Source organism: Hermetia illucens, chromosome 1 (genome assembly GCF_905115235.1).
Source record: "Hermetia illucens chromosome 1, iHerIll2.2.curated.20191125, whole genome shotgun sequence".
Classification (NCBI taxonomy): Eukaryota; Metazoa; Arthropoda; class Insecta; order Diptera; family Stratiomyidae; genus Hermetia; species Hermetia illucens.
This window is the reverse complement of record NC_051849.1, coordinates 179,677,787-179,695,364: the sequence shown is the minus strand read 5'-3', so window position 1 is coordinate 179,695,364 and position 17,578 is coordinate 179,677,787. Positions and strand designations below refer to the sequence as shown.

Below are 17,578 nucleotides of genomic sequence, written 5' to 3'. Positions count from 1 at the left end.
TCGAATGCAAAAGGACTGACGTTACACTATCTTAGCCATCAATACTGAATACGATATGATATTGAAAGGTTTTGTGGAAATGCTGCTATTAATACTGTCTTTGGTTTGGTGGACCTCGATGCGCAAAACCGGAATGCCTAAAGTTCCTTACAAAGACAGGTCTAGACCGGATACGCGCCGTTCATGATGATGTCTTTTCCGCGTAAACTTTTCTCTTGAATATATTCGTTGTATTAATTAGAAACCATTGTAATCTTTTACGTTCACTGCGTTGATTCCTTTAGTCTGATTTTCATTGTGCGAGACTTGCCGACCGAATCGGTCGCTGCTGGACTGACGCTTTGGCCAAATACGTTGATACACATATGTTATGCCATACCATTCACAGCATAATTCATAACATATGGCGCGATTTTGGAAAGTTTAGCAGAAATCCAGTTGTTACTAATAAGAATTTTTTCCGTGAATTCGCTTTACTTCATTCGTCGTGTTAATTGGCGCTGAAAGATAACGTTGTTTATATAAGAAAAGCACACGTTTCTGACTTGTCCTTACCTTCATTAGGTTGCTCTATGTATATATTATCTGTAAGCTTCGTTTTTCTTGTCTCCACTGTCTTGTTAATCCTCGTCAGAACAATTGATTCCTTTCCGTCGCATATATTGAAATTCTACCTCCCTCTTCGGTATGTATGAAGAATGGTTGATTAGTAGATTACTTCGATAAGTAATCCTGAAAACATATCAAAATAACTTTTGTTCCAATTCCGCTTGCTCTTATTTATCCTTTTCGCTTTTTAAAAACGGGCCATTTATAACAACGGGAAGCATATGGTAACATTAAATTCATAACTCTAAAACAGGTTTCACTTTCAATCCGTTACAATGTTTACTCCTATATCATTTCGAAAATCAAGTATGATTCTTAGAACTTCCATACAAGTTCCAAATCGCCCTCCTTTATTTTAAGCTCCCAAATCGGGTTCGCTTTAAAAGATAAGTGCTCTTGCCTTTGGAATTTACCGACAGCCGTAAAAATGGGCCTTACAGATTCGAATTTATAGGATTAGATAAATCCTAATGTAAAAGATTCCTTCCTTCCATCCTTCTCTCATTCAAATGGTGTTTCGGTAATCTGGATTTGTTGGTGGATTTTTAAAAGTCAGCGAGAGATTTAGTCTGACTGTTGGCATATTGTTTATGAAAAATGGCAGGATTCTATGTAGAAATATAACGATTTGATTTACCGAAGTCAGATATGAATATTTTTAAATATTGAGGCTGACCGTGAAATTTATTTCAAAATAGATAATAATATTCATGAAAAGGATATGCGTTGAATCCATAATTCAACTCAAATTTGACTTAATGCCAACTCTATTGTAAAGTCTACAGTTGAAAGGTTATTCCCTAAAGCTAATTTCACGCCTTTGTACTTTCTCTCTGTAATTGAATTTCCAAGGCAGATTGGATCAGAAGCTGCTTCTAGTGGTACTTCTCATGAACATCATCATTCTTGACTAACTTTCTAAACCAAATTCAATTTTAAATCATTGTAAACATCTGGACTGAATTCACGTCACGTAGTATCTGTGAACCTGAAATCACGTACTGTAGATATGAACTGGTCAGTGTGAATTGGAAAGTTATACATTCTTGACCTTCATGGACGACTCCCCAAGGAAATATCTTCGAAGATAGATCTGTATCTCCCATAAAGTCCATGGAATATACTTTGTAACAATGAATATAATCCAGACATCTTATCTCCATAATTAGGGTCGGAGAAAATACGTGAATTGGAAAAATGTCATTCAAAAGTTACTTCCGAATGAGATATAGAAGAGGAGTCCTTTTTATATTAAGCGTGGCGTAATTAGTTTGATTTTTTGTCCTAAGAATGTTCTTCCACTCTTCAAGATTTCGTTGAACATTGAGCTATATTATGACTAATGATTTGGATGCAAAGGGTTAAGAATTTTAATTTCTTTCAGAATTTATGAACGTTAATTAATTTTATGTCATTAACACTATCTTATGACTTTTTCTAGCGTACGATCTAGCAACACAGTGCGAATCGAGGAGAGCATCAATGCGACGTCATACGATAGTTGGTTGCCAAAGTAACATTAGCGAGACCCATTCAATGCCACCATCACGACCTGATTCACGACAGTCTGACAATAAACAGACAAGACAAAAGCAACCACAATCAGTGTCAAAACAACCACAAAATTTATGCTGTGATCAAGAAAATGGTGGGATTAGTAATGGTCTCGGGTCAAACAATTCAAGCAATCTACCATCTATGGAATCGTGGACCAAAAATTCGCTGGATGCTCTCGACGAGAAGCACTGGGCTGAAAGGATCAGCGATCGGCTGTCGTTGACCCTCGAGGAAATTGTCCATATACGATCAGTGATGACTAAGGCTGAACTTGAGGGTCTTCCAGTTGGTGTGCGAATTAAGGAGGATGTTGAACGACGAAAAGTTTGCTTTCTATGCTTAAGAACTAGGTTTAGTATTTTCGGTCCGTGGGGTGTTCAGTGCAAGCTGTGTCAAAGAACGGTCTGTTCTAAGTGCTATACGAAGGTGAGTCGGCCAACCTCATTTAACTTAATACAAACCTTATCCATATCCCGGTTGGTTCTCAATCCTAGATTTTTAATCTATCTCCTTTTCTTCCTTACAGATGCGAATACCAACAGAACACTTTCGTAATGTTCCAGTTGTTCTATTATCACCTTCGCTTTTAAATAGTCCGACTGGCTCGAATGCTCCGTCACCATCACATCATGCACATAATTCTGCAAGTTCTTCTACAACTGGACCGACATCCTTAACGGATGAATCATTTCCCAAGTCGTTGATGGAGCGTTTGCTAAGGCCTGAGTCAGGTCGGAAGGTAAGTTGAAACAATTTTTTTATATAATATAATTTGGCACAATATCAATAATGGTTTTGTGAACAGAATACACACCTAGAAAAATTATGGAGCGATCCTGATAATATCAATTTGGGAATAGCTGATAAGGCAGGTTCGCAAAGAATTCAAAGAGTATTGCATCCAAATAATGACAGTGAGTCCTTGAGGGTTTAACGTGAGCACCTGTCTGGACCCGGTCCCACGGTCTTCTTAAGACACTGATTGATTGTGTGACCACAACCAGAGCCCCGCTGAGACAAGCAACAACGGTATCAGTCTCTACCAAGTGCATTGCTTAGCATTCATACTGGTGGATGCAAGACCTACCTAAATCTCTACCGAACTAAGGAGTACGGCACCCGTGTTGAAACGCAACACCACGCCGAGGCCCGAAGGTCTCTCCTCGCTTGAGCATAACCAACAACCCCCATCAAGCTCCCACTAGGGGGCCAACCGCAAATAACTGAGTTGTACTCACATACAACGGGAGTTCACCCGAAATATGAGAGTCCAGGGGCTATCTCAGTTCCCATGGTACCAGTAAACCCCTGGTGAGGTTTCGTGACCAATTTGCCACTTCAGATGAATCCCCGTGCAGACTCGGGTCTGATCGCCCTAATTAGGCCTTTGGAGCATTCGCATACTGCATCACGACCGGCAAGCCAAAGGTGCCACCACTATGGAAGTTCTCCTCGGCCACTTGGTTTTGGTTTGGCCGAAATATTTCACGCCAAAATGAGTAGGCCGATTACATCGTCAGACCAAAAACTATACCATGGTTTTGGAGTCCGAGTTGCGACAGTTTTATACTTTGCTTACATATCCAGCATATGAAAATGATCCTCATCATTTTTGATTTTGTTTTGGAAACAGAGCGGATTCTCCCAGGCCGAGAGTTTCCTCAGAGGCCCAGAATAGAAACTGCATTCAAAAAAGAAATGATAAAGAAGCCCGCACAACTTTCCACCCCAACTCCACCTCAGGCCTGCTCACAATAATTTAACTTAAAATAAAGTCTTAGTCATGCGAACCTGGTCAGACGAGACGACCTCAAGCCTTTATATCATTAACTTATCTAGAGACTTTCATATTTATTAATTAAATTTACTATAACTGTGGAGAACAGCATTTGATGTTGATCAAAAACAGTTCGAAGTTTACGACCAATTTTCTTGATACTTTCACCATTTCTTATTTTATGTGAGTGCTATTAATTCACATTTGAAAATCTCACGGTCAAATTTGGTTGCAAAGACAATTTTATATTGACTTTTCAAAAATTGCAAGAAATTTCAAATTACATATTTTGCTGAAAGACTTTGTCCCCATAAAAGCTAAGATTGTTATGTATCCACGAAGAAGTGACCGCTTACCATACGTGAGAAATTTATGGATATCTCCTTTCCGGTGCTCTGCTCTACCTTCTGGCACTCTTCATCTGCGATGTTCAGAAGGTGTGCTTTCCTTCGTATATGTTTATCTTTTCGTCTACCCTGATGTCCGTCGGTATCATTTCTGCCAGCTAGGATAGTAACTAGATAAAAGCGGCTTACAAGTGTACCACCGGTTGGCCTTATTAGACTACTTGTCTTTACTTTTGCTCCCAGGATAGCTTGTGCGTCTGCATACCGCACTGTCTCTGAATCGACCGTGATGGTGATCGCGGGAGTGATCTCCGTTTTCCTTTCTGCTAAGGAGCGTCAAGCCATATACAAGCGCTAGGGAGGAGAGCCAAGGAAGGTTGTTGCTCGTGAAGAACGGCAACGCACCCTAAACGAGTGGCAACTCTCTTGGTAAAATGACTTAGGTTCGTGGCTGAAACGAATGGTGAGACTGACTATTTTCTTACCCAGTTCTTAAGTGGGCATGGAGGTTTTTAGTCTTACCTGCACAAGATTGGAAAGGCACGATCTCCGGATTGTGTATTTTGCAATGGAGCTGTGAACGACGTCCATCACACTTTTTTTTCTTGTGGAAGGTGGGATGAGATTCGTCAGCAATTCTATTTAACCACACGGGATCTCTCTCCAGATAACATTGTCAAGAAGCGCTGGCAGGTGGAGCCGTTTTGCCCATTACCTTCGGGTTTTTCTCGTTGATAGACCAGTAGCTTACTCCAAACTACAATTTTATTTTATTATTTATATATATATTTCGAGAGCAACTTACTCCTTTCATCAGTACAAAGCTACCTCTCGTTGCTAAGAAGCCAGAGCTCAACCGGCGGAGAAACCGGATGGCAGAGGGTTCCTTGAACTGATAGTTCCCTTCCTCCTTTAACCTCCCGTTGGTGAAAGGAATTTCCTGATTTGAAGCCTCCGCAAGGTGGGGGTGTTCGGGGACTAGCCCAAAATAATGTGACAAACGGTTCCAGGCTAGCTCTCTGACGATGGGGAGGCGTTTAGTTGGTAGTCCGAACACGTACCGAACAGGGAGTTCAACACTCTGTGCGTAAATGTATCAGTACTTTCTGAAGCAGGTCTTTCCCCGGGATTGTTTGTCTGGTCAGTGAAACGGATATTATAATTGTGGTCACGAGTTCGTGCCCGCTCTGGTGCCTCCCTCTTGAAAAGTTCAACTTGGGATGTTGCTCACAAACATCATATAAATTATCAGCTGGCTTAATGCAAGCGATATACGGACATAGTTCGTTCCATGTTTTTAAAATAATTTTCTTGTGCATGGCGGTTTCAACATTTTCCTCTTGGCACGCTTCCATGTATTTACGCTGCATATTCGGCTTAGTGAAGGCTGACAGCAATTGCATGACTCGAAAATCTTCATAACATTTGCCATGTAACAGTCTTACCCAACTTTAAACGCATTTTTCTCGAAAAGTACCTTGTAGGCCTAGGAACCCCATATCTCTTTCTTCTGAGTCGTTCACAAATGGCGAACAGAAACTCCATATCAAGCGAACGTATCGATCAGCATCTATTTTATCCATACTTCGGCTAACATCAAATAAAAATAGGCTAGATAATTTATTAATAAAACGGGATATGTTTCTTTATTGATAAATACATATTTCGAACATTAGCTATACCCTTCCTCAGAACCTAATAAACTGTCTACGACAATTTAATTAGACATCGGTGTTTGGATGACAATGATATTTCCCGTTATCTCATTGGTCAACTCTCTCGAACGCTTCGACTGTAAGTTATTCGTGCCGAGGTTCAATCTGTTACCTTTTGGTTTCCGTAAGTTCCGGACAACTTGGCTTGGGCGTCTCACTTCCTACTGTTCCCGCATTCCTTAACGGCATAAACGCTGTCGCATGTGATGCTATGTCCATCTTCTATGAGGTGCTCCCGTATAGAGCTCCGTGGCGACCATATGATGCGCGTGACCCATATAACTTCAGAAACTTTTGAGAAGACACGTTGCTCTTTTCCGCTTTTTCGAACTATACACATAATTGGAAGGGATTCGGCTAACCTGGGGTTTCGGAATTACTGACCCAAGCCGCCGGAAACATATCGACTTATCCTAGGGAAAAATATTGTATACCCCATTTCTTTGAGCAGAAGGATATTTTGGTTAAACTGGCGATGTCAGGTGCGGTTATTTGAACTTTTATCAGCGGACGATGGTTTTACTTATGAAACGTAAGGTTCAATGGAAAGATATTCTTATTGCTCCTCTAGAAAGAGATTGGGAAACTGTAGCATCGCTTCTAAGGAGGTGCTTGCAGACAGAGCCGTAGAGAGGAAATCCAAGGCCGGCTTCAGATGAAGATTTCTTTTTTTTTTAACTTTTGTCTATCGGGTCACACCAAAAAGACATTACTGATCTAAAACCTTCAAGGTCGCATCTATTCACGCTAAAAAATTTACTACCTCCAAAATAAAGTACCTGTGTTTCCATAAAACCCTTTTATTGAACTTTTATAGCTTGTTCACATTTCATTGGCCCCGACTGTATATTAATAAACTAACGTATCACCAGATCAGCACCCTTTCTCTATTGTGGTGACGTTGTTTCTACCAAAGATTGCTGCCAATCCAATCGGTGCTCAGAGGTGGCGGTGAGGAAGACGGGGCGGCAACCCTGTCGGCTGATTCAAAACCAAGTGGCCGAGGAGAACCTCCATAGTGGTGGCACCGGGAGACGCTGTATCGCTTGGGCTTGCCGGCGGTGATGCAGTAGGCGAATGCTCCAAAGGCCTAATTAGGGCAATCAGACCCGAGTCCGCACGGGGCATCTGAAGTGGCAATTGGTCACGAAACCTTACCAGAAGTATACCGGTACCATGGGAACCGGGATAACCCCTGGACTCACATACTTCGGGAGAATTCCTGTTGTATGTGAGTACAGCTCGGTTGTTTGTGGTTGGCCCCCTAGTTGAACTTCATGGGGATTGTGGTTACGTTCAAGCGAACAGAGACCTTCGGGCCGCGGCGTGGTGTTGCGTTTCAACACGGGTGCCGTACTCCAGGACTGACTGCCAATCCAATCAACAGGTTTAGAATGAAGCTCTAAATTTGTTACTTCTCCAATCTTCTATCGGCAATCAACAATTTTTGTCTACAAGAAGCAATTTTCGAGTGAGAACTGCTAAATAATTAATAGATATTTTGGTATAATTGAAAATATGAAATTCTCGTTAGATACTCTAAGAATAGAAATTAGGCCTTCAAGACATTTTCATAATATCACATTTCTCCTTCCAGACTCGTAACACCGTCGGTAGTGCTCCATCATCACCAAAACACCAAAGATCAACCACCAGTACACCTGGTTCAACCACTGCAGTGCAAAGCGATCTCCACCAACAACTGATGGCGAAATCACTTCATGTTAGTGGTCACAATGCCGAGTCGTTATCCACAAACGGTGGCGTTTTATCTGCTAACAATAATATGCTTAACAACAAGGATAATAACACCAGTGCATCAATAACGTCGTCAACGTCATCGTATATGAATGGACAGGCTGCCGCAGTGAATCGTAACCTGATTATGTCTCGTAGCATGGAGGGTCCGAAAAGTTTACCAGTACAAAGTCCTGCACGACCACACTCGAACAGCAGCACTCTTGAAAGAAAGTAAGTAATAGAAGTAATGAAAACTTGTTGTTTCTTTTCCGTTGGTGTAGGTATTTTATTCTTGCAAATACGGATATTTCGGGAACCACTTGTTCCCTTCATCAGTGCAAACAAGTTCATAATTTCACTCTGAGAAAGTAAGTGATTAGCGCTTTCCTATAATTTGTGCTCCTTTAAAATTACAGGCATTCTTTCTATGTCCTTTGATATTTACTGATTCTTTACTCTCCTGTTCCACAGAAATCGCTTTGCTCGAGCGTTCACATTGTCTTCGTCCGCTCATCTAGCTGATCAGAAGGAGAACACCATACGCGGTGAATTGATGGCTGTATGCAATGACTGTCGTGGATTAGTGCTTGAGATAATCAGATCGTCGCGTCAAACACGTTCATCAGCTAGAAATCGTGCTCTAAAGAATCTAACACTAGATTTATCGCCTGTTTACAAGAGATGGTAATCATATAACCAGATCCTCCTATATATCCTTCATTAAAACTCATAGAAAGAGACATATATCAAATTAGTTAGCTACTAACTTTATATGATAAAAAAAGAAAGTTACACAAACACATGTACACCTACCCTTTCTCTTCACCACGCCCTCGTTTTGTACATAAAATTATCTATCGTTTAAGAAAAAACATATTTAATGCGCCCACTTATATTTAAATATTTTATTTAGTTAATTTTGTATGATTTAGCCGATTTATGTGTTTTTTAGTTTTAAGATAAGCTTTTTGTTAACGTCTAGTTTTAAGTTGCAAGTTCAAAATAATCATAGGACGCTTGAAAGCACATAAAAAGCAAAATTAAATCAGAACAAACATTAATTTAAAGTAACAGGCACATAACAAGAGAAAACTTTCAATACTTCAATTAAGAATGAACAATTAGAAAAATTGGAATAAAACTAGAATCCAAAAAATATATAAATAATACTCTCTCCATTCCAAACTAACCATGAACTACTATAAATAAAACACAAAATAGTTAATTAAAGGTCTAGAAAATCTATTGAGGTGTTATAAAGTTTTAGGTGAACGAGTACTTTTGCCTTTAATTCCTTGATAACTTTCGCTGAATATTCAAAATGTAACTTTTAACCGCTTTTAAAACAATTTCATTACAGTAAGAGACAGAACGATAAAAGCAACTTGTCATCAGCTCGAATTAAAAAGCTTAAAAATCTAATTTGAAACGCAAACAAAACTATTCAAAATTCAGCCATTCATTAATTTTTTTTACAGTAACAATAGGAAATTAAATTTTGTTTCTTTGTATTTATCAGGTTTATAGTTTTCGATGAATATATCTGTTTGTAACTTGCATTATTTTTTTCCTGAAATTTATATATCGAACTTCCCTTTGAACTTTTGTTTAATGAAAATCGTCCCACATGTACATACACATTTGCATGATTTCCCCATTTGTACTTTTTTCAAATTTACAAGGGTCGTGACGAAGAATAGACCGACGTATTTATAGTGGAAAATAAATGCATGTAACATCCCTCAAATGAGTGTTTTTTGGAACAATAGCTCGAATCATCCATCTTCTGTTCTATTTTAGTTGGAAGATAGATTTTAATTTCTACAAAGTTTTTATATTTAATTCAAAACAAAACAGACTCACACACACGGAAGGTTTGAAATTCAAGAGGCTTTAACTTTTATCAGAATTTCCCGAAAAAAAATCCTTTTGAAGTCGTAACTCTGATAATGTGAAAATAAAACTATGTCCTGTACTTGATAGTGGTGTTATCATATTAGTTAGGTGATATTGAAAAAATGCAAACTTACGAAAAAAAACCATTATTCGTGTAGGATTTAGTAAAAGCAAATGATTATCAACAATTTTTTTTAAATAAACTTTTTAAAATCGTTTTCATGCTAAAAATTACTTCAGAAAATTTGCTTATGTTTATAAAACCTTAAAACTTTTGGACTACAATTCTTTTCTCGTTAAATCGAAAAACCAACCCAAAAATAATAATTCTACATATAAGTGCAATTTTACTAACATCAAAACAAATCATCGTGTGTATAGAAACACTAACAATAACACAAAGAAAATTATCATTCAGATAATATTTACTATATAAACAACTTAGATAAAGATGAAAATATTAACTAAAACATGTAATGAGACTAAAACAGTTATTAAAATATGTTTAAAAGATAAACTGTTGAGAAAAACTTGAAAATATATATTTATGGAATATAAACTGGATGGGCTTTATTATAAAAGAATTTATCCCTAAAAAAGGACCGTGGATCTGACTGCAGCGAGTGACGGCAGGCGTAACGCCCTCGATCTCCGATACCGACCGAAGACGAAAGAGAATTTCCTATTGCGCTACTCAGGGAAGTTGAGGATGCCGCAGATTGCAATGATTTCAGAATTGTATACCGCATCACGAAAGAGTTTGCATGTAGTCGCAAATCGGTCGAGAGTCTTGTGAAGGATGTCGACGGTCGACATCTCATCCAAGGTGATGAAAAACTGAAGAGGTGGAAAGACCACTTGGCCAGGATTCTTAACTACATATATCACATCCGGTGAAGTTCCGCCTCCAAACAGAGAGTAATCATTTCAGTCATCAATGCTCTCAACGGTCTCCCCGCAGAGTTATTTGTCGCTGCTACTGCGGCTACTGCAGATCTGCTGCTTCCATACGTACGAAAATTGTGGGAATCCGAGACCTCCCAAAGAGGGGGACCTATTTTAAGTGTGATAATTGGAAAGGTATCTGGGTAATGCCTGCCGTCGCAAAGATCAAAGCTAAAATCAAAGGACATGGTGCTCCGAGTTCGAATAACACCGCCCAGAATCCCCTCTGACAATCAGGTGAGAGTTGACGCTAAAGCCATCCAGAACACAGCTCTCCGCAGCATCTATAAGGGGGAAATGGATGCCGTAATAACAGCAGTCAACAGAGATTATGAAGATGAAGCATCAAAAACTGATCTTCACAAACAACTGAATAACGTTATCATAAATACGGCCAGAAACATACTTGGCCCCAGCCGCACAGGGAGTCGGAATGGCTGATTTGACAATGAACGTAAGCTAGGAACGGAACAAAAGAATGTTGCATTCTCAAAGAATGCGGGCACGTGCAGAGACTTATCAAGAACTCCGGCAAGTGGAGAAACAACTTCACAGACGGAGAAGGAAGCCTCGGAGAACCAACAAGTCTGTATTCAAAAAGTACAAGGCGCAACCGCACCAGGCGCGGAAGTTTTACCAACAAGTCAGCCAGATGAAGCCTTACACACCTCGATGCTCATCCTGCCAAGACAAAGAGGGAAACCTGATTTCCGACAGAATGGTCATATTGGAGCGATGGGTTGAGTACTTTAATGAACTGCTCAACAACCAAAACATCGGCGAGTTGGAGGTCTTGCCAACTGAAGACGACGGACAAATACTGCCACCACCAAGTATAGAAGAAACAGTCCGTGCAATTCATCGGCTAAAAAATCATAAGTCGCCAGGAGCCGATGGAATTACAGCCGAATTAGTTAAATATGAAGGCGACCAATCTCACCAAACGGTTCATCAGCTTATGCTTAAGGTGTGGGATTCAATGCCTGATAACTGGCAGCGAGGCATTATCTGCCCCATACATAAAAATGGAGATATCACGCATTGCAGCAATTATAGAGGTATCACGTTGCTGAGTACCATCTGTAAGACATCCTCCGCTATCTTAGTAGGCCGAATAGACCCATACACTCAAAACATCATTGGCCCATACCAAAGAGGCTTCACTCCAGGCAAATCAGCGACAGATCAGATTTTCTCTCTGCGGCAAGCGATGGGAAAACTGTTGGAATATGAGCATCAGTTGCACAATTTCTTCATCGACTTTAAAACCGCCTATGATAGCATAGCCAGGGTAAAACTGTACACGGCCATGAGGGAATTCGGTATAGCAACCTAATTGATAAGACTGACTATGGTGATCCTGACCAATGTGCGAGGCCAGATAAAAGTAGCAGGATCACTCTCGAGACCATTCAACATCAACAACGGTCTAAGACAATGATATGTCCTATCATGCGTCCTCTTTAACCTGGCCCTCGAGAAAGTGATCCATGATGCTGAGGTTAATGCAAGGGACACGATCCTCCGATAACAGGTAAGACGATGAAATCCGCGCACGGTTGTTGGTAGCCAACAGAGCCTATTTCAGTTTATAAAAATTGTTCCGCTCAAAAAGTCTCACCATAGGGTCAAAGCTCTTACTGTACAAGACAATGATCTTGCCAATTCTCATATATTTCTCGGAGACTTGGGTTCTTAACAAGAAAAATTGCGAACTCTTGGCCGTGTTCGAGAGAAAAATTCTCCGAAGAATTTTTGGCCCCCTATATGAAGATGGACGATTTCATAACCTACATAACGACGAAATCTATGAGCGAAACCATGACCGTCAGGTTGTGGATAAAATCCGACTCAATAGGTTACGGTGGGCGGGTCACTTAATCTGTGTGGATGAGGATGATCCAGCTCGGAAAGTCTATAAGAGCAATATCTATGGTAGAAAAAGAAGACGAGGCAGACCCTGCCTGAAATGTAGTGGTAATCGTAAAAACAATTTTTGGCAGTGGGATTACATAAATGCAGACTACATTTTTCACAGTAATATTGTGTTTTCGATATTTTACACAATTTGCATGACCGTTTACCGGCAGTTTTCGGCAACCAAATTTCAAAATTACCATGCAAATCGGATCGAATATCTTGAAAAGGATATTTGGCTTTCAAACCAACTGCACCACTAAAACTTGGCTCCGTTGCGGCTGACGTTGATGGCTGTGTTTGTGGTCGACCTACTGTCCCTTCATCTTTATAACTGACAAGAGCAGCAGCAATTTCTTCACGAAACAATTCAAATTCCAACAATTTTCCTCGTTCGTGTGGTTCATTTTCATTTCCAATTTGCGACACCTTACGACGATATAACAAATACCCATTAGTGGCTGCCATATCTACGAAATGATAGAATAGTCTGGTCATTGTCGACACCACCCATGTTTGAGTTTGTTATCCTTCTACAGAACATTGGCAATATCAATACCATATACGTTGGCCCCACATTGAATGGAATTGCCCCTTTTTAAGGTTTTGTGTAAACACAAAACCTTATTAAAATCGGTTTACCGTCTGTCTGTCTGTCTGTCTTTCTGTCTGTCTGTCTGTCTGTCCGTCACACGCATTTTTCTCGGAAACGGTTATAGCGATTGACACCAAATTTGGTAGAAAGATGGGAACTGTGAACGCTCACGCATACAGTGAGTTATTACATCCTTTTACGTCGAATTTAAGGGGGGGTCCCCATACATGCAAAAGGGGGGTGTAAATTTTTTTTTCATCAAATATACTCATGGGTATCAAATTAAAGGTCTCGGTTAGTACTTTTCGAAGCCGGTCTTAGTTTTGACATTTGTTGGAAAGGTGGGGAGTGCGGGGGGTTGAAAGTGACCACTCCTTTAAGGGGGCCATTCTCAGAAACTACCAAACCGAAAAATCTGAAAAAAATCAGGAGACTGCCACTATATAGTGCCTGGGCTCCGAAATACCTTCCATTCCGATATCTGTTTAAGTAAAGTTAATAATATTATAGTATATTACTACAATTTTTTGTAATTGGTTAGAAACCCCCCTTAAGTTCATCCTAGTACCATGAAAATAGAGCATGATCTCACCAAGTTTGGTCGAAATTGCGCTATTACTAACAAAGTTATAATACGTCAAAGTTGTCGCTTCCTTGCAAATTAAAGACTATGAATGTCAATATCATCCGAAAGTGAATATTCTCACATAATACATGTATACATGTATATGCATTTATTACGTGCTACGTACTAAGAAATACACAAAACCTTTCGTACCTGAAGCGCCCAGCTTCCGGTTTCCCGACTTGTTTATATTTGATGTTGGTTAAATTGTTTTCATTCGCTAATAATATTAACCTAAGGGCGTGAAGCGTAGGAGGTTGACCATTATCAACACAGGGCTTTCTATCAAATGATTTATTTAAATCGCTTTCTAGAAAATAGAGGGCAATGGAGTTTTTAGCTATATTACACGGAGCTGTCGTGCACTCGTCGCTCCTCACATCTTTTCCTTTTTCTTCAGCCTTCAGTTCACAAGCGGGGTCGGCTCGTGGTGATCGGTTTCGTCATTTTATTTTATCAAATGCCTGATCAGAATGTAATCGCGAGACCTTTAAATCCCCATCCAGCGTATCAAGCCACCATTGTTTTGGCCGGCTTTTTGGTTGCGTACCATTGCTTTCGATGTTTTGATCAATACTGGTTGTTGAATTCTCGTTGGCGTGAATTACGTGACCACACCATCGAAAACGCTTCTCTTGCAGTTTTTCCACGATCGATGCAAACCCATATCGATCGCGGATATTCTCATTTCAGACGCAATCAAAACGTGTCACGCCACCAGTGCAATGCAACATCTTCGTCCCCATTACCGCAAGACGCCATTCATTGTCATTTATAGTCGGCCAACACTCAGAACTATAGAGAGTGGCAGACGGACGACATTGCAGTAAATTTTAGATTTGGGACGTGCGCTGATACGTCGATCACAAAGAACACCAGTTGGGGAATGCCACTTCATCCAGGTTGCATTAATGCGTGAAACAATTTCATTACGCAGTTCTCCATTGGCTGATATCGTTGACTCGAGATTTTTAAATCGCTGAGTTCTGGCAATGGCAGTAACCTGCCCAGAACTGAATGATTTCAATATCTCGGGTCAATGCTATAAGCCAATGGAGAACTACGTTACGCTCCTCACATAGGGAAACACAAAACCTTTTATACCTGAAGCGTCAAGCTTCCGGTTTCCCGACTTGTTTCATCATATACAGGGTGCGGCAGCATAACTTCCTTTTTTCAAAACTCAATAAAAACTATTGTATGCATCGGAAAATATTTATTTATTTTTTATAATGTAGGTACATGTCTAAAGTTTTTATTTACATTGTTTTGAAGATCAAATCTGTTAGGTGACGTCCCCCATTCTCCATACATTGCGTAAACCGATTTCTGGCGTTTGTCATGACTCTTGTTAGCATAGCAGGTGTTATGTTGGTAATTTCTTCTTGGATGTTGGTCTTCAAATCTTGTAGGGTTCTTGGACGGTTCACATAAACACGGGATTTCAAAAAACCCCATAGAAAAAAATCACAAGGGTACAGATCGGGAGAGCGTGCCGACCATTCCAAATCGCCTCTAATTGAGATAAGGTGCTCTGGAAAGTGTTCCCTCAAAACAGCCATCGATGCTCTTGAAGTGTGTGCACCGTCTTGTTGGAACCAAGTGTCCCCCAAATTCAAATTGTCTAGCCGTGGGAAAAAAATGCTGTAGCATGTTTACATACCGGTCCAAATTTACTGTCACTGTAACCTCATTTTCCTCAAAAAATCAGGGACCAAAAATTCCAGCTGATTAAATTGCACACCACACTGTGACTTTGGGTGAATGCAAAGGCTTTTGATGCAATTCTCGAGGGTTGGTGTCAGCCCAGTAACGCATGTTTTGTTTGTTAACCGACCCACACAAATGAAAATGGGCTTCATCGCTAAAAAAACAATAGCACCCTCGGGAACGACATCAAGAAGAAGTTCACACGCGTTAATCTGAGAATTGAGGTCACGTTCTGAAAGTTCCTGCACTATCGCCATCTTATAGGGATGAAAATGAAGATCATCACGAAGAATTCTTCTCACAGAACGAGCGGATAGTCCAAGGGCAGATGCGTTCTTCCTTTTGTCGCACTTGCAGTTTGTCTGAATGTAGTGACCCATGTAACAATTGATTTGCGGTCTGGGACGGGAGCCAACGGGGCTAAATTAAAGCGACTCCGAAATGCACGCTGTGTTGCAATAACCAAACATCCGCTTGAAAAGTAAACCTCAACGGCAAAGGCACGCTCCTCACTATTCCAACGCATGATGGCGACTGAACCGTGTCGGGACAAAACTTTACAGTATCCCCTTTTGAACGAGACCACAGTATATCTACTATAGGCTACTATAGGCAGTATATAGGCAGTACCCTTACAAAAATGACCCCACTTGCAAATGTGCTTGCAGAAGGTTATCTGTACACATCAGAGACGCTAAACAAGGAAAAGGCATAGTCTTCGTCAAATCGTATTGGTAAGAGAGAGATCGGTGAGCTTTTGCTATTCTGGTACTACGGCGTGCTCACCCATATAGCAAAAAGTTGGTTCACGTATTCACTTATACATAAGCAAAAACTTGCCAATCTCACCAATACATTGGCAAGTCCGGGCGGTATGTCAAACACAGCTGATCGGGTTTTCGGTACATCTCGTTCATGCTCAAGGGCAAAACAATTTGAAATCGTGTGTACTCGCACTGATTTCCCCCCTTGAGGGCAAGGGGGAGTGAGGTAGCTGTCTAGTATCTAACTGTGAACGAGACCACTAGCGCTCCACTATGACACCAACTAACTGAGTGGCGCGCATTTTAAAAAAGGAAGAGATGCTGCCGCACTCTGTAGAACGGGAGAATCACATAGAACGAATAACTTAATGCCCCACCTATGCGGCTTATGTGGGATGTATTATCGTAAGTGTTGGCGTATTTTTGTGGAACACATTTGCTCATCCACGCATAATGGAGCACTTTTTGGGATCGAATCAAAACGATCATTCAAACCGTCGGACCAATTTCGAATTCTGAAGAACGGGTCATAACTAGGCTGTTCTTTTCTTCATCTTCAAATGAAAGATGCTTTTTTATCAATCCAAACCGCTTCATTAGCATTGCCGTTTGAATTGAACCGAAAGCATCTTTTCCCCAATGACTATTAAGATTGGGATATCGATAGACAGATATGTTCATCAAAACACCAATATAGCGATAAATTTCAGCAGCATCCGTTCTGAATTGTGTGTTGATGTTTTCTGTTGCTTTCTTCAGCAATTATTTTCACAATATCTACAGTAAAGAAATACAGAAAGAATTCTATTGGTGTTTCCAATTTTGTGACTGTCGGCGGCAGCTTCGATTTGCCACGGAATGCAACTTCATTTACGTGGAAATGTATGTTTTTCTTTCGCCAGAAAATTTTTTTTAAATTCCATTGAATCGGGCGAAATTGATGTAAGATCTTCACGGAGAAAAAAAAAAATAAAATAAAAATTTACTTGACAAGGAGGTGTTTGGTTGGTAGTCCGACGGCGTGCTATTGCGGGAGTCTAACACCCCGTGCGTAAAGGCATTCACCTAGCCTACTCCCAGCAAAACCCTAAGACTCGAAGCATAAGCTTCCGACTCCGTATGGCAATACGGACTGGTTTTCTGAAATCCTCAATTTTCAAACAAGGAGTACTACGATATGAGGGGCTTATGCGGCGCAATTCGTCAAAAATTAGTGTGTAGCCACTAATGGATACCATCCAGCAGTTTATGATTTTACCGGAATTGGTTTCCTTTTTTATTCAGTCAGTAAAAAAAATAATAGCTGCGCAGACTGCTTGAATCGTAGCTTAGTTTTTCTCCCAAATATTCCAAATATAAGCAGAATAAAAACGCAAGAAAC

General features: G+C 40.3%; 1 protein-coding gene across 3 annotated transcripts in view; it reads left to right on the top strand.

Moving 5' to 3' along the window:
* Positions 1 to 9,753, top strand: part of LOC119647256 (protein spire) — a 362,124-nt gene extending 352,371 nt beyond the window's left edge. For all 3 annotated transcript variants that reach the window (XM_038048136.1, XM_038048137.1, XM_038048135.1), the window contains 5 exons: positions 2,051 to 2,592; positions 2,693 to 2,905; positions 7,603 to 7,976; positions 8,217 to 8,429; positions 9,106 to 9,753. In XM_038048136.1, the coding sequence (XP_037904064.1) occupies positions 2,051 to 2,592; positions 2,693 to 2,905; positions 7,603 to 7,976; positions 8,217 to 8,429; positions 9,106 to 9,172 (1,409 nt within the window). In that variant the 3' untranslated portion in view covers positions 9,173 to 9,753. The remainder of the gene's footprint in view (positions 1 to 2,050; positions 2,593 to 2,692; positions 2,906 to 7,602; positions 7,977 to 8,216; positions 8,430 to 9,105) is intronic.
* Positions 9,754 to 17,578: the final 7,825 nt, after the last annotated feature.